This window comes from Phalaenopsis equestris, unplaced genomic scaffold (genome assembly GCF_001263595.1).
Source record: "Phalaenopsis equestris unplaced genomic scaffold, ASM126359v1 Scaffold001038, whole genome shotgun sequence".
Taxonomy (NCBI): Eukaryota; Viridiplantae; Streptophyta; class Magnoliopsida; order Asparagales; family Orchidaceae; genus Phalaenopsis; species Phalaenopsis equestris.
Genome location: NW_018165477.1, coordinates 164,727 through 192,070, shown reverse-complemented (window position 1 = coordinate 192,070; position 27,344 = coordinate 164,727). Strand labels below are relative to the sequence as shown.

At 35.2% G+C, this 27,344-nt stretch overlaps 2 protein-coding genes across 4 annotated transcripts in view; one reads left to right on the top strand and one right to left on the bottom strand.

Annotated features, from left to right (window-relative positions):
- The window catches only part of LOC110032848 (molybdopterin biosynthesis protein CNX1), a 59,629-nt gene extending 54,437 nt beyond the window's left edge, over window positions 1-5,192 (top strand). The window contains exons 10-14 of the mRNA XM_020736617.1: window positions 2,677-2,834; window positions 2,897-3,003; window positions 3,646-3,702; window positions 4,083-4,331; window positions 4,971-5,192. Coding sequence (XP_020592276.1) covers window positions 2,677-2,834; window positions 2,897-3,003; window positions 3,646-3,702; window positions 4,083-4,274 — 514 coding nt within the window. The 3' untranslated portion in view covers window positions 4,275-4,331; window positions 4,971-5,192. The remainder of the gene's footprint in view (window positions 1-2,676; window positions 2,835-2,896; window positions 3,004-3,645; window positions 3,703-4,082; window positions 4,332-4,970) is intronic.
- A 2,211-nt stretch (window positions 5,193-7,403) lies between these two features.
- LOC110032850 (bromodomain and WD repeat-containing protein 3) overlaps window positions 7,404-27,344 on the bottom strand; it is a 69,630-nt gene continuing 49,689 nt past the window's right edge. For all 3 annotated transcript variants that reach the window (XM_020736619.1, XM_020736620.1, XM_020736621.1), the window contains 10 exons: window positions 23,935-24,015; window positions 23,798-23,868; window positions 15,990-16,086; window positions 15,806-15,865; window positions 11,821-11,875; window positions 11,326-11,729; window positions 9,383-11,248; window positions 8,744-9,313; window positions 8,587-8,645; window positions 7,404-7,990 (listed from right to left, as the gene is read on the bottom strand). In XM_020736619.1, the coding sequence (XP_020592278.1) occupies window positions 7,795-7,990; window positions 8,587-8,645; window positions 8,744-9,313; window positions 9,383-11,248; window positions 11,326-11,729; window positions 11,821-11,875; window positions 15,806-15,865; window positions 15,990-16,086; window positions 23,798-23,868; window positions 23,935-24,015 (3,459 nt within the window). In that variant the 3' untranslated portion in view covers window positions 7,404-7,794. The remainder of the gene's footprint in view (window positions 7,991-8,586; window positions 8,646-8,743; window positions 9,314-9,382; window positions 11,249-11,325; window positions 11,730-11,820; window positions 11,876-15,805; window positions 15,866-15,989; window positions 16,087-23,797; window positions 23,869-23,934; window positions 24,016-27,344) is intronic.

The following is a 27,344-nucleotide window of genomic DNA, read 5'->3' as shown; positions in this document are numbered from 1 at the left end:
ATATATATATATATATAACAATTAAGTTGGTCTTCGAATAGAAATAGAAATTATCCCATTCAATTAGCTCTATATATTTCTTGTCTAAATTAAAATTTAATCTTTCTAACCCTTATTTCTTGCATCCAATTTAATTTGAATTTAATTAGTTAAATATCAATTCGCATGTTTATTTGCTTTTCTGAATAAATTCAGAACAATTTAATTCAAGCTATCTTGTCTACTTACAATATATCAAGTTCATTAAGTTTGTTTCTTTTTTTAAATTTAATTTTATTCTATCTAATTTAATTGTCTTTACTTATGTCCATTTCAAAATTTTATTTTAATCAGTTTAACGCCAACATTCCCATTTATTATTTTTATCTAATTAATTTTAACTTTAATTAATGAAATGTTTAACTTGTGTCGCTAGGTAATTTCCCTTTTTTATTAAGTTAATTTATAATTAGTTTAATATTAATTCTTATTATTTCATTATCTAGGTTTTTAAATTTGAAATAATTTTCATTTCTTTTAAGTTTAATTATTCTTAATTTAATTAATATATTTCATTCATTATTTTATTTAATTCATTTAAATTAATTTAATTTACTATTCTTTAAAAAATGTTATTATTACAGACATGGTAATGAAGACTAAAGTCATTGGCATTATAATATTTGGAAAAAAGAAGTCTTCGTAGATATCACATGAAGAGGTAGCAATAAATGTTGCTAGAGGTGTTCATCAGATGATTGAAGCATTACCTTGCCTCAATTTTGTTCAGGGGTGCGCCTCTCGTGCTTAGAAAGGCAGAGGTAGACCTAGGATTACTTGGGTATATTGTTTAAAAATTGATCTTAATTTATTAGAATTAAATGAAAATATAAATATGACACTAAATAGGATATGCAATGGAGCAAAATGATTCATGTAGCCGACCCCACTTAGTGGGATAAAGTTTTTGTTGTTGTGAGCCTCTCATGCTTAATTATTCCCCGAATATAAGCGTGCTCGAATATGAATTGAAGCCGCACTCTCATGTTCAAAGAGCTCCCCTCTCCCTAGTATGGCTGCCTAGCGTCACCGACTACTGCATTTGCAGCCAGCTTTGCTACCGGCGCTGCCGCTGCATGCTGCTTCCGCTACTGCAACCACCTCTTGCTTTTCTTGTAGCTGCCACTGTCAGCTGTTCATGCTGCCGCCTGACTTGTCCTGTTGTCGCTGCCACTGCCATCTCTGCCTGCTGAAGCCCGGCTGTTCTTTCTGCTGCTACTGCTGCAGCAGCCACGATTGCTTGCTGCTCACGCCGTAGTCGCCGCTGCAATTGTCTATTGCTCTAGCTGCTACAGCGGCAGCCACCTGGTACTCAGCCAGCTCCTACCATGCCTGCTATTGACATTCTCATTGTCGTCGACGCCACCCTCTCCTCACCATATAGTCTTCTTCAAGTTCCATAACATTTAATAGCTTCTACAACTCTAAACCTTATTTATTTATTTATGTATTTTTTAATCTTTGCTTGAGTTCAAAATTTTTATCCCCTTTATTTTGATTTACACAATTTTCAAATTGTGAGGCGTTTGCCTCAGACTGCCTCAAGCTCACACCTCGCCTAAGTACGGAAAGCTTCTCAATACTGAATTGCAAAATTTTAAACATTGGATTGAAGAATCAGCCCACAAAGAACTGACTGGAAACTTCCGAAAAATCACACAAGGAATGACCAGTAGACGCGAAATCATCGTGGAGACACGAAAACGTTTGCAAGTCTTAAAGGGATTGCAACACAAATTTGCCAGCATCCAAGATAAGAATTCTCATCTGCTAGAGAAGGATATTGCAGGCACAATAGATCCATTCACCACATGCTTAGGAGCCAAGAACCATAGGACCACCGAATAGCTGCTGCTGGAGAAGTCTCACATTACTTGTTTTCTTGATTATTTATTAATTTATTGTTCCTTATATTTATATTATTATCAGTGTAGTCTTTTTTTCAATGCTTTTATTTGAATATTAGTAAAAATTGATTTGGTTGAAAGTAGCACTTGGGAATATTACTGAAATTTTACTACCTCTATTATGTGAACGAAAATTTTGGTGGAATGATTAAACAAAAACGTGCATCTCGATACACCTCTTTGAATCATCATTTCTATGAGGTCACAGTTTGATGCTATATTTATTGGAGTCAATATCGCTATTTGCTTAGGACAGGCAGTTATAGCAATTATGTTACTCCCTACATCTGTTGTTAATAAAAAAGGGGCATTTACATACGGACCACTCAATTATTATGTATTTACATCTCTAACACCTAAAGTTAAATTTTCTCACATTTATACCACTCAAATCTTTCGTATCACATAAAAAATGCTACCATTTAACTTTTACAAAATGAAATACATCTTTTCATGCCTAGATAAGGTGGCATATATTTAAAATTTGAAGTTTAGGTGTAGGATATATAAATACATAGGAATTAAATGGTATGTATGTAAATCTTCCTAATAAAAAAAATAAGTGTGCATGCATTATAATGGAAATTAGTTTCTGGGGGAATATTATTTTTTTTTTATAGTAATATTGTTTGTTGTGCGTGTATATTTACTATCATGGAAATCTTACCTTGACTACAAATATCATTGATGTCTATCAACTTTATGCTATTGTGTTGTGATTTATCCGCAGTGGTCCGAGAGCTGTTTCTGTTGTGAATTCCTCATCAGAAGCACTAGGGGGTGCGCGTGTTGTTGCAACAGCTGTAGTTCCAGATGAAGTGGATAAAATTAAAGAAGTTCTGAAGAAATGGAGTGATATTGATAAGATTGACTTTATTCTAACTTTAGGTTAGTCCTGAAATTCTACTTTAGTATTTATAATTTTATATTATGATAATGTATTTTTGAAGGTGGAACGGGCTTTACCCCAAGGGATGTCACACCTGAAGCCACAAAAGCATTACTGGAGAAAGATGCTCCTGGTTTGTCCTTTGTAATGCTTCAAGAGAGTCTAAAGGTACTTCATCTCTAATTCAATCCTCTTTGTTGTCTTGCTTATATCAATCTATGATTTTGTATGTTTTTATGATGTTTGAACGTGCGTTCAAAATGACAACTTACCCAATTGAAAAAAGCATCGATAATTATGTTTGAAAATTAAAACTAATTTAATTAATAGATATCGAAGTGCTTTAACTCGAGGGTGACTCACCTGAAATCTTTTTGGTTCAACTTAAAATTAAGTGGATGTATGCATGAATACATATGTGTGCCTTCACAATATTTATGTACTTATAGGCATTCATGTAAACATCTAAAAAATTATGTTTATATAAAGAGGCATTTAACTATACCACCCAATTGCTATGTATTTAGTATTTACATATCTAACACCTAAACTTACTTTTTACACTTAAACCACCCAAATCTCTCAAATCACATAAAAAATATTACTATTTTAACTCTTAAAAATTGAAGCACACCATTTCATGCTTAGGTAAGGTGGTATATATGTAAAAATTGAAGTTGTAGGTGTGAGATATGTAAATGCATAAGAATTAAATGGTATGCATGTAAATCTTTTATTTTTTTTAAATGTTACGATTTTGTAATTTGAAACCTACTGACTTTGTACCTAATCTGATTTGTTCACTTACAGGTCACACCATTTGCCATGCTTTCAAGGGCTGCAGCTGGTATCAGAGGATCAACGCTAGTTAGAAACCTCCTCATTTCTCTTATGGCCCGTTTGGTTGCTTGTGCATAGAGAAACATATTGGGGATTTACATACATACCACCCAATTCCTAAAGTATTTACATGTCTACCACCTGAACTTTACTGTTTATATTTATATCACCAAATTCTTTCAGATCACATAAAAAATATCACTATTTTAACTTCAAAAAGTGAAATACTGCTTTTCATGCGTAGGCAAGGTGGCATATATGTAAAATTTGAAGTTTAGTTCTTAGATATGTAAATACATAAAAATTAATTGGTATGCATGTAAATCTTTCTTACATTTTCTAATTTCAGACAATCAAATCGAGCTCTATAAAATTATAAACTCGTGTTCTCTATGATTCTGCCTCAGATAATCAATATGCCGGGAAATCCAAATGCAGTTGCTGAGTGTATGGAGGCCTTGCTTCCAGCACTGAAACATGCATTAATGCAGATAAAGGGCGACAAAAGAGAGAAGCATCCCCGCCATGTTCCTCATGCTCTGTGGCAGCCTGCTGATCAATGGGATAAGAGTTTTAAGGCAGCATGTTCTGGCTGTTAACTACTCTCTTTTCTGAAGTCCAGTTTCATACTTCCCATTGGAGCTTGAAGATACATGGTAATATTATTTCTTCCATTATTTGTTTCTATATCTTTAATCTCATATTATTTTTTCTGCATACTTTCCACTCAATTTTCAGTGTTCATTTCTATGTAATGCTGAAGACTTTGGTTTTAGAGAAACAATTATGGAAATTTAGATAGATTTATAAGAAAGTTGGGACATTTGCATGCATGCCGCCTAATTCATATGTATTTACATATTTAACAGCTGAACTCTACTTCTTACATTTATACCACCAAATCTTTCACATTACATGAAAATATTACTGTTTTAACTTTTAAAAAGTGAAATACATCTTTTCATGCGTTGGTAAGGTGGCATATATATATATGTAAAAATTGAAGGTTTGATGTTAGATATGTAAATACGTAAGAATTGAGTGGTCTCTATGAGAACCATCCAAATAAATAAAAATAATGTGGCATGTATGTAAATCTCCCGTTAAATATATAATTATTTAATTCATTGAGATATTTGAATAACATTTCATAAATAAAAGTTGGTTGACATTTAATGTCACATCTGAAGAATCATGATAATTAGATTTTAATATAGATAGCATTGACAAATTAGAATATAAAAATATTGAATTTCTCTCTTGAATATGAACCTGAAATTCCTTGTATTTTACAGGTAACCAGTTCAGCTGCATGATTTATGCATTGGCTGTTGATGGGTGGATGAAGAGTTTTGTTAGGCTGAGATGTGGGACTAAACGTTGTAAGATTTATTTATTTTGAAAAGTGGACGTTGGAAGATATTATAAAGTCTTTTTAGTTTTGTGCTGGTAGATTATATTGGTGGACAGAAAGGGCCATAAGCTTTTTAATATGTTAGATTTTATCTATTTACATATCTGGCACTTATAACTTGAAATCTATTTATATAACACTACTCTAAATCATATCAAAATATATGCATGTGGATAGTTAGAATTAGGGGTTTTTTTTAATATGATTTAGAGATTAGATTAAAAAAATTGAAATTATGTGTAAGTAGATGACAATTTTGTGGCATGTAACTCTCCCTTCTTTGTATTGGTGAGAATTACCTTCTCTAGCATTTATTTAAGGCAAATTTACATGCATCTACATAATTCCTATATGTTTGTATGGCTAACACATACATATCTAATTTTCAGACACATGCCCCCTTAACTATATATGCATGAAAGGGTGCATTTCATCTTTTAGAATTTAAAATAATAGTATTTTTGTTTATTTTTGTTGTGACAGCAAGGATTTGGGTTGTATAAATGTAAAAACTAAAATATAGGTGTTAGATTTATAAATACATATAATTTGAGTGGTATGTATATAAATGACAGATTTTACCCCTCAATTCTTATATATTTATATATCCAATATCTAAATTTTAATTTTTACAGGATGTCACCTTACCTATACATCAAAAGATGTACTTCACTTTCAAAAAACATAACAATGAAAGATTTGGGTGGTATAAATGTGAAGTAAAGTTTAGGTGTTAGGTATGTAAATATATTGACATTGGGTGGTAAGTATATAAATGCCCATAAATAAAAATAATCAAATAATTACATATCTAACCTCTAAATTTTACTTTTTTTCTATTTACAATTCCAAAAATCTTTCACATTACATAAAAGTATCATTAATTTAACTTTTAGACAGTGAAATGCACCTTCTCATTTATAAAATATTGTAGTTGTAAAGTTTAAGATTTAGATATGTCAATACAATTGGGTGGTATGTATGTAAATTTTCCTTTTTTTTAATAATAATAAAATAAATAATTTCATGCATATCATCTACTTTTTAAATAACAATTCAAAAATGTGCTTACGTGATGGGGCTGGAAAGAGACAAGCAAGTGTGGTGTGGAGGCTGAGGGGCCGCCCCGCCGCCCAGCTGGTCTTTTCGATCACCTCCAATACTTATACTAGGATATATGCATATATATATATATAGCTATATGTTCTGTACTACTTCATGCTCTCTGAGTTATACTGCCTTGTAATGTTGACTTTTTACACATTAGTTAGTTTCATTTGACTCCAGCCAAGCATTCCAATTATTATGAAATTAATCAAGATGTACAATCAAATGACCATTATTATGAGATGTTTAGTGCATGTCTATTTTTGCCAAACATTAATTTTCCAAGCTATTTTGACACTCCAAGCCAAATAATTTCTTGTAATACATTATAGATTATTTTATTTCATAAGGCTTGATTTTCACCAATAATAGGGGCAAATGTTAGATGGCACACTTATAAATTTGGCATGGCATGTAGTGATATGAGTAAAATTTTCATACTTTCAGAATTGTGCTAAGAATTTTTAAATTAAAAATTTTCATTTGGAAACCTTTAATTTTGTTTCACTTTAATGCTCTAGGCTAAAATAAGGATCCACTTTTTTGGCATAAAACCCTATCTTATGTATTTACATATCAATTACCTAAACTTATATATATATATATATATAGATACCATCTTTTGCATAAAAAGATTCACTTCATTTTTTTAAGTTAGAAGAATGATATTTTAGATGTAATACTCAAGATACAGAGAAATGTAGATACATAAGAAATGGTTTCTATGTATTTAAATGCCCCTGGTTTTATTTCATACTATATGACAGTAAGTGTAAAGTTTTTGCAACAGGATCGTTTAAGCTCAGTATTTTTTGAAGAAAAATACAATCTAAAACCAGCCTTAGCCATTCCCAATTAAAAGGGTTTTCTGCTCTACCTTTTATTGGCACCCAATTTAAAAATCTCTTTCGGCATAGGAGCAAATATTACGTACGTTTTTCATACACGACAAACGACATGGATGTTGGGAGGACCCAGTAATTTTTTGTTTTTCTGCGTGTATCTGGATCATGCATGTACATATGTAGTATTTTTTCGCAGCCTAGGGATTGAAAACGCCTAAGAAGAAGCAGAAACAAAAGTTGCATCAACCAGCTTGTCATTCTCATCAATACAGAAATAAATCCCAAACAGAAATTGTAAAATGAATTTTCAAACATTGTTAAATCAAAACTACAAATGGGAAAATACAGTAAAATAAGCAAATTACAAATATAAAAATAAAAAATCAAAAGTGCAGAAATCTGTAATAGTCACACTATATATGTTTGTTTTTTTTTTTTTACTCATCAATTATTTAATTGATGGAAGTAAGTCTATACATTGAAAGAATTCTGAGGGTAACAAACCCACCACCACCACCTCTGCTTCCTTCACCTGAAACTCTATTTCTAAAAGGGCCCTCTAAAAGGAAGCCCCAAAAGAAAATCTAATCCCCTCAAAAGAAAAAAAAATTGGATAAATGGGTAAGAGATTGCCAAACAAGAGAGAGAGTCAAGTTAGTGAAGGAAATGGAAATCTATCTACAAGTAATCAACAGGAACAAAGCCTCACAAATATACCAATTACCATCATCACCTACAAAATTGTTCCATCCCCTACAAAGAAGTGAACGTTCGTGCGACCCAATCTGCGAGACGCCTTATCTTAGTAGACATCTCCACGCTCCTGATGAAGTAAGCCTCGGCGTTGGAAACCATAACGGAGGCATCGTGCTTGACCGCCTCGACGGTTCGATAGTAGTTGTTTTCTAGCCTTCTCCTTATCGCCTCGAGGGATAATGGAACAGGAAACCTACACGGAAACAGTGCACAAACGAGTGAGATGAAACATAAGTATAATTGATCTATTGCGTGCCTATGGATTGACATTCTATGAAATTTGAATGAAATAAATGCTGATAAATGTTATTTGGAAAATTTACATATTTAGCACACAATACTTATGTATTTATGTCTCACACCTAAACTTTCACATATACATAACACTTTAAACCTATGCATGAAAATATGGATTTCACTTTTAAAAAGTTATATTAGTATTATTTTTGATGTGATATTAAAGATTTGAGTGCTATGTGTATAAATTAAAAGTTCAGGTGTGAGATATGTAAATACATATGAATTTTGTGCTATGGATGTATAAATGTCCCATGTTATTTATAAAAAAAAGACACTGAATACGATCTGCCATATTAAATTAACATAGTTAAAAATAATGCTGCAAAGATGGAAATTACAAAGAATGATGAAAGGAATAATGTGGAAACAGAAAATATTTATATTTCGTGATCATCATCTACTTTCTGAAACAAAAAAATATAAAAAGAGACAAGGAAGGAAAGACCTGAGGGGAAATATTTGTATATTACAAAAAAGAAGTATAATTACCTGTTTAAGAACTCAGTCTTCTGTGACACCTGACTCAGTTTTTGAATGCCATAGTAATCCTGCAACATTTACAGGAATGAAAGAAAAAACATCAGTTGAAAAGCCAAAATAGTAACAGAGGCAAAAAAGTAAATTTTGATGTTTTCATAAGATAAACCTGATTTCGAATTGATGATTGTTCTATTTTATCAAGAGAAGCTAGCAGCTTATTTCTGGTCCGCTCATCAATTCGTGGATGATCCCACTGGACATCAGCATCATAAAGTTCCCATGGGCTATGCAAATGTTGGCCAGAATCATTTTTGTACTGAATTACAAATCTCTCCCATGGGCTATCAGGAAATTCAGGAGATTTAGGTTTAACAGCCAAAATTCTACCTTCCCACCAACTCCCACCATCACCATCCGCATTCTTCCACCATACCTGACATTTGTCACGGTGCGTCCAGTTTCTCGCAGTGGCAGCAACATATCTCGTTGTTTCTACGAGAAAGTCAGGGAACGTATCGAGTTCAGGCAAAGTCATTTTGAATTCTTCACCAAAACCAGTAGAATTTGGATCTATAAACTCAAGAGTAAGCTTGCAGCAGCTATCACCAGATCCGGAAACAGTAGCATAATCAAGGCCCTTAATTCTGCAGAACTCCACAGCTTTAAGGCTTCCTTCTATGTGTCTCCAAGGCCTCGCCTCCGGTAATGGGTGCACTTCGAGGAATTCTTCATGACCCTGCAAAAATACAAATCATTAAGAATCTTGGATTAATGAAGCCAAGAGCAGCATATTGAAAACTATTACCTGTCTCAAATATGCAACTTCGTCTCCTTTCTGAGGTACGAACCTATATGCTTCCTCATGCTCTAACAGCATCAACCATGGAAACTTTTTGGGCGCTTGCTGGTATCTTCTTTTCTCAGGAGGTCTAAGGCCAGTGTTATGATTTTCTCTTCTGTTTCTAAAAGACCTTAAAAAAAGTGTAGTTTTTGATATTGATTTCCTTCCATCTGGCGGGTTTGAGGACGAGTTTCCTCTGAATTTAGGAGTTACAGAACCAAAATCACATGTGCTAGCCATCGCGCTAGTAAATCTCCTTTCATGGCCGTCTTCGGCCAAAGCATCACTGTAACCATTTTTCATATTTCCACCATGGTTGTAGGAATTTGATGTGCTTTCTTCCATAGCATTCATTTCACCATTACAATTCTTCCTGCTTCTAGATGATCTTGATCTTCTGTAAACAGTACTAAACTTCCTATTTGAAGATTTGTTCGTCCAGATTTCCATGCTGTCAGATCCATTGTTCCAGTCACTGTGTTCCGCACTATCTCCAGTAGTGCCCTCCTCTTCAGGCACCACTGACATCAGATTGCCTTTACCTGATACTTCGCGATTTGAAATAAAATCACCATCAGAGGTTCTACAATCATCCCAACTAACAGATTTCAGCTTGTATGTTTCCTTATTGAACCCGTTTGTTTTGATCCTTAGTTTTGGAAATACAGACTGAGAAACCTTTTGCCTTTCCTGGGAATGACCAGCATCATATTTATTTTCTGATGAAGAAGTAAGCTTATCACAAGCCATTTCAAAGGTATTTAAAGATTCATCAACCACTGCATGTTGACTGGTCATAGGTCTTCCTTCATATTCATTGAGCACATCATCCTGAGCTTCTGTTCTATTTTTACTGCAGGTTAATGGCAATGCAAACTGATTTTGCTGGGAATTAATTGGTGAATTCTTGAAACCTCTTCCATTATCCAATGTTGAGGCATCATTTTCAAACATTCCATTAATTCCATTTCCCACCTTATCTAAACCTTCTCCAATAGCTTGATTTTCACAATTAGAGGTTGATCCTCCCTCCCAGTTTAGATTTCCATTACCACAACCTTCTACAATATCAACAGTTGAAGCGTCATACAACCTTAAGCGTTTAGTGGAGCGCTGCTTAACTTCACCCCATTTCATAGTAGCTTTGTGTCCAACGAGGTCGTTGACCGGTTCTGACATATCCATTTCGCTTTTTTCTCTGATTCTAGCACCACTACCACACTGGGATATGAAGTTTTCTAATCTTCCAGCAGAGGAATTTGCTGTTTCGGATGCTCTAGAGTGAAGTTGGTCAAAGTTACTAGAATCATAATTAGTTTTTACAGGGGAAGCCATTACTGCACCCTGTTCCCGGCATTCCAATCTAGCCATGCCAGAAAAATTAGACGCCTTCAACTTCAATACCAGCCTTCTCTTACTCCCATTACCCACCTTATTGTCATTCAACATAGAAGGCTTTGCAGCATCACCATGCTCCTCTATAGAAATTTCTCTCCCTTTTCCATGCTGCATCTGTCGGTTCTTCATCGACCCTTCAGATTCATTGCTTGGGCTGTTGGAATCAGGAAGCAATGATTCACTTTCTGAGGAAGTACTCTCTAATTCATCTTCATCTTCTCCATCAGATATTTGAGAAAACAGACTGAGAGCGTTGCGTGCAGCACGTCTTTGAGGACGTAATGATTTCAATGTTGATTTCTTTTTTCTAGCAGCTATTCTTCCGTTTCTCGATGGTCGTGCTCTGGAAGCCTTTGATACAAAAGTTCCACCATCATGATCATCCAACTTTCTTCTTTTCACCCGTCTCCCAGAAGAAGTGGTAATATCAAGCTGTCACACATAAGAAGAAACATTTATATAGAAGAAAAAACAAGAATATCAAAGCAAAACTAAGGGCGTTCATCTACCTCAGATTGCAACTTCTTCCTTTTTGATCTTCTAAGGCCTTCCTTCTTAACATGATCAACCTCACTGTCAGCAGCACTACACTCAGCCTCTCCGGTAGAACTGCCACTGAAACTTATATGTTCCCCTTCGCTCGAATATTCATCGGTAGCATTATATTCCGAGTCAGTATCTTCACTCTGCAATTCATTGTCATGTTCCCAATCAATAAGATCAGCTATTTCTGGCAACGGTTCAATCAGCCTGTCCAGATCCACAATGGGAAGTATCTGGTAGTCACCAGTGTGGGCATTGTATGTAGGGCCAACAGCGAACTTCACCAAGGGTGGATGCCATTCGATACCCAGAGCTCCTAATCGACGTTGCTGGTACATATTCTGATAAGGTTCTGGGTAAGGAATCATGCCTGACATTACATTGTGAGATCATTAAACACAAAGAATAATAAAACTCTAAAATAAATAGGAAGAATTTAAACGGTAAAGATGAATGGATACTGGAATCACAAAGGAGATCCTGCATATTTCTTCTGTATGGTATAAGCTGAGTCTCCTGCATCAAGTGCAGCAGCCTTTAATCAATATATGATACATTAAAATGGCATAAGCAGACGCTTAAACCGTCACGACATGCATAAAAATGAAAAAAAAAAAAAAAAAAAAAAAAAAAAAAAAAAAAACTATAGAAATACACTTGTATGACAAGTACATGATGAGCATGGATGAAATGAGAAGAAGTAAAACTTTGATATTTGAATAATCAAGCTACGAGTTGTGTTGAAATTTATACCTAATTTAGACATCTATTTGTAAATAGGAAATATAGAAGAATTCATTTGTAAAATATTGTAAGACTATATAAACCCAAGTGGATAATGAATAGAACAATTTTTTCATGAGCAATTATCTCTTTTTTCGCATTAGAGCTAAACCTAGCCGTCTATGAGGATCGGGATAGGTGTATAGAGACCCGAAGCTCCTATTTGTAGGGGGATCGCAGCTTCCAGAGACAAATATCGTAGAAGATCGCAGCATGCAAGATCACAACTTCTAAAGACACTGAAGATCATGCAATGTAGGATCGCTGCTAGATCCGACGAGTTGGGATAGGCATATAGAGAACCAAAATTCCTTTTTTTTCTCTTCCTTAACGCTTCGTCCTCGCGAAGCAGTCACGATTAGAGCTAACTGGGAAGGCAACAAAGGAATTGCAGCGTGAATCTCGAGATACAGTTGTGAATAGAGCTAACCGGAAAGGCAACAACAGGATTGCGGTGTGGCTCTAGAGCTAGCTGGGAAGGCAACGATGAGATTGCAACAAGATTCTTGTGATACAGTCGCAATTAGAGCTAACTGGCAAGGCAACGATGGGATTTTGGTGTGCTACTTGGAAGGAAACCATAGGATTGCGGCGTGACCCAAAGGATACAGTCGCAATTAGAGCAAACTAGAAAGGCAACAATAATATTGCCACCTACAGACGCAAATGATCAAATTCGCGTGTGATCTAGTCTTATGATTGAAGATGTAATGAGACGAAAATATTGCTTGAGGTAAAGGATTGAAGCTTTCGAGAAGATAGATCCTGAAGTTTTGAAGGTTTTGATCGGGCTCATACAGGAAGCTAGCGTCTCTACAATGACCACCACAACATCTGCTCTGATGCAAGAGAAACTAAATCTCCTTTTTGTGGATCTGAAGTCTTGATAGACCGACCAAGAATCTGAGTTAGTCACGTCGGATCGAGACTGCTCTATTAGGGAAGAGAGGCTTGATAGGTATTTGATGGGGGACGAGCCAAAGAGTGTCAGTGTTGAGGGGATTAAGTGGAGAACCATACATGCCTTGCTTTACATTTGGCTACTCAACTCAATTGTTTTGATTAGCAACTCCGAAGGTTAGGGTTTCGGCGGGCATCATAGAGACTTTTTTAGGTGATGATGAAGGAACAATTGAGAGCTTTGCCAAACAACGACGACAGTTGACATTTGATAAAGGTGTTGATATTACTCTTTCACACAAAAAAATTCCACCTTATAGAGTCCTATTGTTATTAGTGTATGTTTAAAATAGTACAAACTATGCCATGCACTATAAACTATAGCTTCATGGGGACCTTTGCATAAGGTGGATAATTATGTATGTACCACATTTGTAATCAACCGTTGTTAATAGCCTGAATATAATACATGGTATATATGCTTAATTAAATCTATCACTATCATGTCACTCATCTGGACTCAATTAGTGCATCCCTTGATAAATCTATTATTATCATATCACTCATCAGGACTTAACAAAGATCTTATGAGGATCCATTCATTTACCCCAAAGTGTCCAAAAGTCATGCCAATGAAAAGTTTGCATTATTAATATTAATGGCAAATTCCAGATTTATTGAATAACTGAATAATCTTCGAGCAAAAAGGAGTAATATCAACCTATTGGATAATTTGGTACAAAATAATGACAGAGGTCACGACCCTTCAAGGTTAGCTCAAACATGATATCAGCTATATTGTTTCATATGTATTATTAAATATATTCCTTACTAGCAACTCTCCAAGTAAAGTCCATGATTTTCCTAGCAATATTTTATATGATCTAACCCAAATGATTTGCAAGGTTAGCCTTTTTTTTTTAGAAGATAACCCAATCTAGTCTTCTAAATCAGAGGATAATACATTTGATGCAATCTACTTCAAAATTTTAAAGAACAATAACTGAAAGGTTAGGTTTTAGAATTATAGCATACTAGAGCTATAAATGAACCAAGTGTTCGACAAGCTATTCATTGGTCGGGTTGATTAGAGCTCGGTCAAGTTGGTTTAATTAACTAATCGAATGGGCTCGACACTTTCATTAATATTCGATTACTAAATGAACAAGTTTAAACAACTTATTGTTCGATTCATGTATGTTCATGAACAATATCATTTAAAGCATGTGAAGAAACTCGTTAAGAAGCACGACCACGGCTTGATTAAGGATTATTCATGAATAATATCTTTTAACACTGCCATTGCTGAGTTTCAAGCCCCGAATGTGAAAAGTGGATGTATAAATACAGGGACAACATTATTGAAGGATAATGCCACGGTTATGGACTTCTTTCGCCAAAGCATGGAAGCTGACAAGTGGAAATGCTGACCTATCATTTGACCAAACCTTGCCTTTTTGACGAACTTCAAACATGCTCATTTTTTTGGCTTAAGTCTAATAGTGATTCCTCCTTTTTTGGCTTTATTGAGGGAGACATTACCGTTTTGCCAATGCCTTAGGGGCATTGCTTAGTTTCGTTGTACTTTTCTTTTCATTTAATACAAAATGCACACTTTATGTGAAGGGAGGGTTGTGTTAGGTAGTTGATAGCCAATATAAATTTTATGTCAGAAAAATCATGACGTGAATCCTTTAAATTATAGTGTAAATACTAGGTCGTCCCCTAGATGTGACGCGTTTTATGACATGAATACAGTGAAAAGTGTACAAAGCTCAAATTGGACTCAAACAAAATTAGTGTTAAATAAGCAAGGATTTTCACAATATGAATCAAGCTCAAATTGAACTCAAACAAAATTTTGATAAACAAGCTTAAGCTCAAATATAATCTTAAAAGCTTGGATGGAGCTCGAAGTGAGCTTGAGCTTGATTTTAATAAATAAGCTTGAGCTCAAAAAAGCATATGCTCCACTCGGTTCATTCGTACCCCAACACCATATTTTTTTTAATTCATAAATCTACTATTCTACCATGCTGTATTATCTCCATCAATAGATTTAAGTGACTTTTCTCATGGTTGTAACCTGACCGGTAGAAAAATGTTTATCCAATCTTCAAAAGAAAATTCCATTAGAAAAGTATCACCGAATACTAAATGATTACCTTCTAACAAAGTTCCACTTCAGAAATATACAAATGACTAAACGACAACAATTCATAAATATTAAGTTAGAATGATAAATTAAGACAAAAATGCATAAATATTAAGCTTTAAATTATAGTGTTAAATAAGCAAGGATTTTCACAATATAAATCAAGCTCAAATTGAACTCAAAAAAAATTTTGATAAACAAGCTTAAGCTCAAATATAATCTTAAAAGCTTGGATGGAGCTCGAAGTGAGCTTGAACTTGATTTTAATAAATAAGCTTGAGCTCAAACAAGAATATGCTCGACTCGGTTCATTCGTACCCCAACACCATATTTTTTTAATTCATAAATCTACCATTCTACCACACTGTATTGTCTCCATCAATAGATTTAAGTGACTTTTCTCAAGGTTGTAACCTGACCGGTACAAAAATGTTTATCCAATCTTCAAGAGAAAATTCCATTAGAAAAGTATCACAGAATACTAAATGATTACCTTCTAACAAAGTTCCACTTCAGAAATATATACATGATTATAAAAGACAAAAGTGCATAAATATTAGGTTAGAAAGATGAATTAAGCGTATGGAAACTTAAAATTTCCATCAAACCTGATCCAAAACATTTCCATTTGTGTCCTGGATAAGCGGACGATAGTCCCCAAGGAAGAACTGTGAAGGAACAAAAAAAATCTATCAATATAGTTATCAAAGAACGTCAGGCAAAAAACAATTTTCATAAGACAATTATCAATGAAATCTGGTACCAAAAGAACAATAAACAATTTGATATTACCTGATCATATTGTGCATCTTTTCGTGATTCTCCTTGTCCAGTGGCTATTATAAAAATTTGACCAACTTCATCAGACAAAACAAGTGACGTACCATCCCTAAATCGCAATCAAAGACAAAAATTGAAACCTATCAAACTGAATGGAATAAAAGTACAGGATCTTTATGAGCACCATAACATAAACATTTGAATATCCCTTCTCATATATTGGAAGCATTTAAGTTCAGTTCACTCAATAATAATATTTTAAAGGCAATGCAGAAAACAATCAATGGAGTTCAAGGCCAAAAATCATGAAAGTCTACAATAATCAAAGCAAATAAAAGAAATACCCAAGGAAAAAAATAAATTTAAAAATAAACTCAAGAAGCGGCCCTATTTATAGCCTAATAATAGATTCCCCATGTGAAACACTGCGGTAAAGTTTAACACATACAAAAGTGATGGCATAACGCGGGGCTCCGTAGGGGGCTGAACCGATTCAGTTAAGGGGAGAAGAGAGGCCGGTAAGTCAAGGTTATGGGAAAATTTCATTAGAAAAGCACAAAAGCACCCCCCTGCCTTAAAAAAAGGCTTGCAGACATTGATGACGGAACTCGGTGAGAGATTACCGCTGACTGAGATCTAGAGAGTCAAAGGGGGAAAGAGGATCTGAATCTCTTCCCTAGGGAGAATTTCAACGATGAATAAGACAAGCCCCGACGTTTCCATGGGAAGAATTTGAAGTCTATACGCCAGCGTGAGAGAAATGATAAGATTACTACCTAGTCTAAGATGAAGCGGGATATGTAGCGCAAGTTTTTACCAACTTACTACAAATAAAAATTTCAGACCCTAACTTTAAAAGTGGAGAGGCTACAACAACGAGGACCACCATATCTTACAGGTAAAATTTAACCTCAGGATCTTACAGCCAAAATACACCCAAGAGAACATCCAAGCTAACTCCATTACAAGAAAAGATGATTCAAGTGGAGAACATGTGGAACCAAGGCGCATTTCTAAATTTGTCCCAGCCAAGAAATGCTTTAGGTGCTACGAGTTTGGACATATAGAATCAAAATACACAACTAGAAGAGTGATTGCATTCACTGATCAAGGAGCAGTTGAAAAAATAAAAGTTGATCCAGGAGAAAATCAAGATTTTAAAGATAATTTTCAACTTCCGATCGACCAGGAGAAGTCTCCAAGAGAGACTTCAACTGGGTTGACAATAACTGTTCTAGAAGGTAGTGAGTCTGAGGTAATAGGCATTCATGCAGAGTATAAGATCATGGTGTCTTGAGCTACGATTTTGCAGACGTTGAGAGGGGCGTCATCAGAACTGGTATTGGATGTCCAAAATGGCCACGAGTTTGAGGAGTTGATATCAAATAGGGCAATCATAATAAAAGAAATTCAGATTTTTCATATATATAGCCTACTTCCTAAGTTAGCCCCAGCTAAGGGAGGTCAATTATGTCCGAGATGAGACTCTTTTGTCTTTTCTGTAAGCCCATGAAGAGGCATTGGGGTATTAAAATCAGTTCAGCAGCACACCCATCGACAACTGATCAAACGGGATGGATGAACCACGATGTTGGAAATCACCTTAGGAGCTTTATAGGAAGCAACTTCCTAAAATAGGATCTGGGTCATTTCATAGAAGAAGAAGAGGCATCTCCTGAGTGGTTATACTTCTGTGCGGTCTAACCTTCCATAGATTTTGTCCCATAGTTGATTCCTCCTTACCTACTTGTTCATCAGATATATTTGGATGAGTACAAAGAGTGGAAGAAGTCGATTACAGATTTGATGGTTCAAGATTAGGTTCGTGGGGATACTTATCCACGTACAATTCTAGTAAAGACTGTATCAAAACAGGATGTATAAATATTATATCAAGATGTGCTTTAGAATGCCAACACCAACAAGATTGACTTACCAGGAGATTACAACGTTTTCACCACCTTCAACGTGGTTGACCTGATGCCATATGATAAGGAGAAAGTAGCTTCGACGAATGAGGTCAAAGCAACCCCCTGCCTCCTCTCAAACCCTGGGAGATTGCAGCGAAGGCTTACCCATGATAGGGAACAAAGCTATGTAGCTTTGACTTTCTCATCCCCCACAACATTTCCCTTGCCGCCACAGTATTTGTTGTAGCCATCCAAGGAAAGCAGGCATGCTTGTCTCTACAACCCCAAATCCCTCACTCTTTACTGTTTTCCAGGACATCCCTAATCCCCTTCTCAGTCTTAAACCCTCGACCACTCTCCTTGCTACTTCGCCATCTTAGCCAACCAAACCTACGATTGCAAACCCACTCCTTTACCCCACTCTATTGTGTTGTAACCCTCTGTCCCTCCCACCTCCTATTACTGTCATAGCCTACTCTACCAAAAAACTAATGTCGTGAACCCATATTCTACCCTCACCTGCTGTCTTAGCCGCCCATGTAGGTGTAACTAGGTAATTTTCAAGCTCAATTATAGTACTCTGAATCTTGTATATATAATGCAAATGCACAGAAAAATATGTGCATGGGAAATTGGTTGTTGCACATGGTTGATGAAAATACCAAGTGCTCAAATTTAACATTAAAGAATGTGCACGAAATAAGAAACTGGGGTAAGATAAAATTCAAAAGTTCCCTGTTTTGAGAAAAGTGCAACTATTCGAATGTGCTTCTAACACACTTGAATTCAAAACTCATAGACCCATCAATTTAATAAATGAATTTGCCGATAGAATATAGTTGTTAGTAACGTTTAATCAGTATAATCCACTTTCTCACAAAAAATGGAGTTGACAACTGAGCTTCACTTAGCCAATCTGATTCTCCTCCTTATAAGAACTAACAAATAAATCCCACTGGGTCTGTTCGATCATCATCCTCATGAGAATTAGAATTTACAAAACTAATACATTTTGATAATATTCAATTAACGAACCACATGATAAATGGGATTTATATTTGTGATCTAATACAATGAATTTATTATATTATGTTTTTTGTGATCTAATTCATATTTTGTGATCTAATACAATTAAACAACCATATTTGAGATCTAATTCATATTTTTGATCCAATCCTATTTCAAACCATTACAATGCCTCTCGTGATTGAAAGCCATCCATGGATTGCAGCGTAAGGGAGTTTTGAAACTGTTTATTGAGGAATGGCCAAGAAAATAGATGATTTGGAGAAGAAACTTGAGGAAGAAGAATCAAAACTTAAATTCAAGATAGAGTAAAGGTTTTTCGCCGTTGACAACCAATTCGACAGCTTGGATGAAAGGATAATGAAGCTTATTGAAATGCAATCCAAGACACCTCATCGACGACTCAATTTGCAAATAGTAACCCTAACCAATGATTAGAGAAAGTGATCAAATAGAAGAAACATAAAGAGGAAAGCATATATCATCAAGAACTTCCCCCTAGAACTTTAAGAGGGTGGATTAGAGACTTTCAATAGAGGGGATTGAGCCAAAACATGAAGGAGTAATGTAAGGGGTATGGAGGAGCACGAAGAAGGAAAGATAGAAGCTGAGATGGGGTATGACTATGATCGAAAGGAGTGTTACCCTCAATACATGGGGAAAAATATCTGGAGGAAAGAAAGTCGGGTTGGAGATGCTAGAGTTAGGAAGTTGAAGATGTCATTTTTCGAGCAAAAAAATGCACATGGATGGGTATACTAGGTGGAGAGATATTTCACGATGAATGGACTAAATGACAAGAAGAAGCTCATGGCAAAGTGATTATGTTTGGAAGGGAAAGCCCTAGCATTGAATGGAGGGAGGTTAGAAACCTGATCTGCTTGTGAAAGAAATTTAAGAATTGCTTGTTGGAACGTTTGTTAGCTATTCCGGAAAGAGACCTACACGAACAATTCTTTGTCTCGACTCAAGAGGGAACTGTCATGAAATATAGGGAGATATTTGAGCTATTGTCGAAACGATTGAGAGGAATTTTCGGAGCAACATTGAAGAAAATTTTCAAGAAGGATCTAAAGCCCAAAATACATGCAACACTTTGTTTGTTGAGACCTTGAGAATTGGGGGAAGTTATGGAAATAGCGCAGTTGGTTCAATAAAAATACAACTAAACAGGCTAATAGGAGTCTCACAAGTGGAGCACCTTACCGAAATGATACAAACATGACTATACCCAAAACTCAAATAGTGAAAGTCCAGAGGGAGGCTCCTCGAAACATGATTAATGGGCCACAACCAAGGGGGACATTCAAACACTTTACAAAGATAAAGATTCATGAGAAGCTAGCGAAGGAATTATGTTTCCAGTGTGATGAAAAAATTTTCCCATGACAACATTGCAAGGACAGCACATTATATATTCTCAGTGTATGAAGAAGACGCAAGGGAGCTCGATCCAACAACAATTTTCTTTTATCCAACTTAAGAACAAGATGCTTCCTTGAGAGGGGAGTATTATTAGGTTGGTGCCTAGCATAAAGGTAATTTTATCTTTTTTTAGCCTAAATGCAATTTAGTCTTTTAACATTAATCACTATTTGGTATAAGCCGTGTGTAATAGTTTAAGGTTAGGTGATGTATAAGATTATTGTCTTTGAGTTTTAAGCTTAGCATTAAGGAGAAAATTTTTACCTCTCAAATTGTACGATTTGGGAGAGATTGTCTAACTCTCGAATTCTAGATGTTTATCTTATATATTCGTAGTTATTTTGAATTATTGAAGAAAAAAATTTTCTTTAGCCTAATTTATATGCGAGAATCTTCATCGGATCATAACAACATCCACAACAATCTATCAAATGTGACAAATTTAATATTAATTGCATATAGAGAGTTAATGTCATATAATGATTTCATGCCAGTAAAGACATGGCATGTGCAGTTTATTACAAAATCACACTATAAAAATAGCGGTTACAATCAGAACACTACCAAGGTGATTTACCCCAAAATAACAACAATTTATTACGATTAGGACCGAAACTCATCTGTTCCTTAATGACTAACCACTTGAGTTGCGATGATAGGGTGCACATGATAGGGAACAAAGCTATGTGTTAGCTAAGATTGATTTAAAATTATCCCCTTAGAATAACACTCTTCTCAAATCAATAAAATTTCCCTAAACAATACAGCTCATGGCTACTGGTAAAGACAATTTGATTGGGTTTAGCCGACTACTTCATATGGCTAGGTAGACAATCATATATGATCTCGTAATAATGAAAGTATAAGATATTGATTGGGTTTGTTGTCATTTCTCCTATTATTTGCTCCTAAACAAAGGATTCAAATTATTGTTAATTTACTCTAAGCAGCAAGTTTTAATAAAAAATTATCAGTCATAATCAGAAGGAGTAATTAATCACATTGCACATATGTGAAATCTAGAACTAGATTTTAAAGACTCGCAAAAAAGAGAATTTCTTGAAGTCTTATATGCAATTGAATCTACCTTTTGAAAACTCGTCCCAGAACACTCAAATACTCTCATGAAAGCCTAAAGCACAAAATTTTGGAATGTGCATCAATGCATTGTAACTTACACATTAATACACTCCAATCTCTAAATCCCTCAATACTAATAAAGACCTTGAGAGTAAAGAAAGGAGAAAAGCATTCGAACTAAAGGGGACTAGAAAAGGAAAGGAGAGCATCAGTTTGAATAAATTCAAAATTTTTGCATTCTTTTCTAGAAAATTGAGTTTAATTTCAGTTTGGCAAGCCTAAAGGAATTTATTTGAATTAATTTTTTAGGTAAAATGTTATTTTAAGAATATTATGTTTTAGATTTGAGGTATAAGTTGAAAAAAATGATATGACATAAGAAATTTATATTTCGTAGATTGTATTAAAAATAAGATTTTGAGGTGACTGCTGCGAAGAAACTTATCTAGTTGTCGATTCTCAAATCTTTTAAAGTTACTCCATCTCTAGTTCATGATGCAAATATGCTTTTGTCTGAAGTCTGTAATTCCTTAAATTTATTTTAGATTATAATGTAAACAAGGTATTAGATTCATCTTCATATTATAGCATACATATTTGTCTACTATCATTCATGATTAAATGATCACATACAAATTATAAATTATATGAAGTACATGTTGAAGTTCTATGAGTTGCTAACATTTTATAAATGTTATCTATCAAAACTAGTGTATGTTATATTTAAAAGTTACATATTAAAGCATAATGTTCATGATGAACCATATTTGAAATTATATACACTGTGTAAAAAGCAAATAGAAAATTAAATTTTGAGAATGAGTTAAAGGCCAAACTTTGGCTTTGTCATTAGAGAACGCATCCAAGAATTTTTGCCATAGGGTTGGAGAGGCTTAGTTTTGGAGGCTCAGTTAAATAAGAAAAAGAGGTGGAAGAAGAGATATAGGTAAGGAAATCATTTAGTTCATTCATCATCAATAAAACATTACATGGTGGCTTTTATAGTTATTCTTGAGATCCCAAAAAGTTTGAAGGAGAAAACTTTGTGGAAAACATTTCAGATTATTGCAGGCTCTTTTATTTGAAGTTTCTCTCTCTTGTTCAAGCTTGGTTGTCCCCCATATTGGATTTATATTCTTCCATTTGTAATTAGATCCCTTCTCATTTAGATTTTGCACTCCTAAACTTCAAGGCAACTTCATATTTGGCAGTCCCCCGTATATATAAAAAGATAGACGGATAGATAGATATACAGAAACAGCTTATGCATAAATAAAAACACTTAATTTATATTTTCATAGAAATATTTTAAAGCTGAAGGGTTGAATCAAGATAGCTCAAAATGAACTCAAATCGATCTTATTTCACTCAATTTGGAAGTATGTCAAGGCCAAATCAAAAACTTCATTTTTGAGATGAGAAGTGAATCGGCATCATGTCTCATTCCAGCCAACCTAGTTAAACATTTCAAACAACGCCAACCTCTCCCTTTTCTATTCAAACTACTTTCAAAAATACCAGCTTTAGAAATGTTTGTCGCAGATTGTTTCCAATTTTTATATGCAGGGCAGAAACTATCCTAAGTAAAAAATTTTCAAAAGATATGAGTTATCACTCTCATATTAGTTTCACACTTTATCCTCTCTAATTTTAAGGTAGCCAATAAGAATAAGTATGATCTGAGGCAGCCGGACACGTGAAGATCTAGTAAGCTAGTAATAACGAAGGCCCAAGCAAAATGCCGTGCGCAACCTAAGAACAGAAGGCATGATATAAAGTGATGAGAATAGATAAACACAATGCAATAATCACTATGACTGATAAAGATCAAGAACAACTACATCAATCAAAATAATTCCCACCAAAGCCAGATATGTTATTAATATTTAACACGACAATGATTATGCAACATCATGAAACTAATATTTAACTTGGAAAATTAGGAAATATTTTTCTTTAAGAGCAAATGTAAAATTATGCTTCTTCTAGGAAATAAGGCACTACGGATGAAAAAGGCTGGTATTTAAAGAAATAATAGATATTCTCGATTTAATGCCTGAACCATAACAGGCAGTCTAGAAATGGCACAAAGAAAGTTCATTATTGTAGGATTACATCACACAAAGCATTTTGCAAATCTCAATCTTCTAGAAAATCAAATTCCAACAAAAGATAACTTTAACTTGCAACAAATACACATGTAAATTGAAAAAAATTTGAAATCCAATTGATTATTTACAAAAATGATAGAAAGTAAATTTCAATAAGCACAACTGAGCTAAAACAAGTTGCTAAAATTTTCAAAATGCACAGAATCAACCAAGAAACAAATAAACAAAGCCAAAAATAGCAAAAGGACCATTTATGAAACTAACTTACGGGGAGAACTTTCCATCAACCAGCTTAAAACGTCCAGTTTCATATACTCGTACCGGAGTCCCCTCCCAAATCTGCAAGTAAAAAACAGCTACATTATATATTCACAAAATACTAAAAGATGCCATTAACAGACTTACATCCCATATTATTGTTTTTCCATCATAACCAGCACTCATAGCTATTCGAGGGTTGAATGGATGAACATCCAATACAAAAGTCTGCAAGATTAAAAGGACAGCACACGCACCAATTACAATACTATTATACAGATACATAGTTTAAAGGAGATTCTAAAAAATCTTTAACTGACAGAAATTACGAGATGAAAGAGTGAAAAAATATGAGTAATGATATACTCTCCAAGAAGATCTACACAAACACTTAGGTGGACTCCACTTTTATAGGACAAATCAAATTTGAAGATGTCCTCCACTTTTGCTTGGGTTACGAGTTTTCACGTAGACTTCTTGGAGAGAGTAATATTTGTCAAAAAACATATCAAGGGCATAAAAATAAATAAATAAAATTATTGCTTTGGCACATACATGATATTTCAGATGTAATCTGGATGCTAAAACATGGAAATGCAAATAATGCATATGAAGAAAGAAGGAAAAATCACATTCAATTACTGAAAACATAAAAACACAAACACATTAAGCCCATAACATTTATGGGCAGAACCTCTAGGGACTTGAAACTGTCGAGAGAAGTATTTAGTCTATTAAAAGCAAGATATACGAAATTGACCTTATTTTTCTTTTTCCTTTCCTTTTTTTTTTTTTTTGCAAGCACAAAAACCTCATATACACCACAATACATTATCAATATAAGCACAGACTCAAACGACAACAGCAAACATGGAACAGATTAGATAACTCTAAAGGGTAAGGAAAGATCTTGCTGAAAGCAGTAGAACCAACAGAAAAAGAATACCGAATGGAATTAGGAGGAAGATGACAGCTGAGGATTGGCTGAAAAGGCGAAGACACTGAGGATAAGCCCCAGCTAGAGGCCAACGGAGAAGTTTTGGGCGATGTTCCAGGTCCGTGGACAGGAGCTACCAAAGGCGCATCAGCAGTCACAGATAAAAAATCCCACATCGGCTAGGTATAAGACCGAAAAGCAATATTTAAGTCATGGGCTGTCCACCACCCTGAAGAGCTCTTTTGAGTGGCGACAAGTGGTATCAGAACAGATTACTGTCTGCCAGGTGTGTGGACTCTCCATGGTCTAATGGGACCCTCAGTGGAACCGATCCGTGGCGAGAGCGTCACGTGATTGGGTGGAGCAGAATATCACGGGCAAAATGTCTCACATCGGCTAGATGTAAGACCGAAAAATAGTATTTAAGTCCTGGGCTGCCCACCACCCCTAAAAGCTCTTTTGGGAGGTGACAAGTGATATCAGAGCAGATTAATACATGCCAGGAGTGTGGACTCTCCATGCTGCAGTGGGACCCTCGGTAGAGCCAATCCGTGACGAGCGCCTCACGTGATTGGGTGGAGGAGAATGTCATAGACAAAAATCCCACATTGGCTAGGTGTAGGGTCAAAAAGCAGTATTTAAGTCTTAGGTTGCCCACCACCCTGAAAAGCTCTGTTGGGAGGTGAGACACAGCTAACTTGCACTTGGAGATAGAAGGGGTCTTAACATTACAAGAAAAAGGCAGAGAGAGGGCTTTCGTCACATTAAGGCTGATGCCAAATGTAGATCCAGAGTCGAATGCTTGGCAAAGACAGGATAGCATCTCCTTCACCACCTTTCTTCAGAGGCGAGCAACAGGAGGCATCCGGCTTCGGTACGGTGCTTCCCTCCAGCACATAAGGCAGGTAGCCGGAAAGACTCAACTACTCCGGCATGCAATCCACTGATGGCAGAGAAGACGAAGATAACGACGCCACCACAGAGCTCGCAGCTATTGAGAGGAGTATGAACACGGCATGGGAGAAGACAATGAGCGACCGTGAAGATGCCATTGTAGTGTTGTAAGTTGAAGTCGTCGAGGAGATTAATAGAGGGAGAGAGAGAGAGATGGAAATGGGGTTCCTAATGACTTAGGGTTTGGTGAGGGAACATGAAGAAAATAGTGAGTGTGAGGAAAAGATGATGAAGAGGGGGGGACCAAATGACTGATAGTCAAAGCTTCTGAGACCACAATAAAGACAACCTGATTCATTCTTTCATGGACCAACAATCCAAAATACAGGATACCTAAAATACTTAGATTATTGATCATGCATTTAATGTAAAAATACAGTTTACCCAGTCCACAGATAGCTCCCACCAATAGAGTACAAGGGGGAATATGGAGGCCTTACCCTTGCATTGCATAGAAGTTATTTTCATGACTTGAAACCATAATATTTAAGGTCATAAAAGAAATGAAAATATTACTCCTGAGTCAACCTTCCATATTTGTATTTGAATGCACAAGGATAAAAGAATATTAGGATAAACCAGTTGCTCTATAAACCTAAAAGAAAAAGATTATATTCTGAACAAACTTAGAATCTCTCCTTACAAGCATCAATTCATGTACCGTCCAAATGCATTTAGGCATCAAATGGGGCCACTTTCACACAATTTTGCTTTCCCAATGGCTGCACTGTTCTACTTGGTTAATACAATCTTGCAGGTTTTTAAAAATTTTGTAGTGAGAAGTAGAATTTTATGTCCATATATAGTGTGAAATAGCTATAAGAAAGCTATTGTTCAACTTTTTCAAAAAAGGAAAAAGAAACTATAATAGGCACAACATTAAAAAAAAATCATTTTTCCTACAATTATTCAATAACTTATTTATACAAATAACTGCAGCCACTCCCATAGTGAGATACTTCCGTTGCCTCATTCTATCACGTAAAGGTAATTTGGAAGACAATAAGTTGACCAGTGTCCAACTTAACTATTCAAGGACTCTTGCAGTCCAAAATCTATGGGTGAATAAAGTTATCGCTAAGGGATGGACGAGCTACTCTGAAATGTGCTCTTCATGCTCGTGATTCATGGAAGAGGTACACGATCCAAGAGGCTTTCCCAAAAATAATAGGTTATTTCGAATAACAAGTCTAGTTTGTAAACGAGTCGAGTCAAGCCCTAGCATAGCTAACTTAAACTAAACTCCCATGTCTCATAGCAGGCTTGAACTCACATTAAGTCAATTCAAGCTTATATATTGAGCATACAGACAGTTCACCTTATACAGGGGGCTCAGGAGCCCAACTTCATTCTCCAAATTCACTAAATCCTCAATCACAAAAAAAAAAGCAAGGAAGTTGGGACAGAAGCTCGCCCGAAAAAGAATTGGCGGAAGAAATCACAGCTATAGCTCACTGTGGAAGGAATCATTGGTGAGAAAGTAATGACAGAAGCTTGCAAGAGAAGGTAACACCATCTCCACGTCAAAATGACAACGGAAATCACAATTATCTCTCAATATGGAAGGAATCACATGTTGATTTGTTTTTAAAAATTATATATATATATATATAGATATATATGTATGTATGTATGTATATGTATGTATGTATGTATATGTATGTAT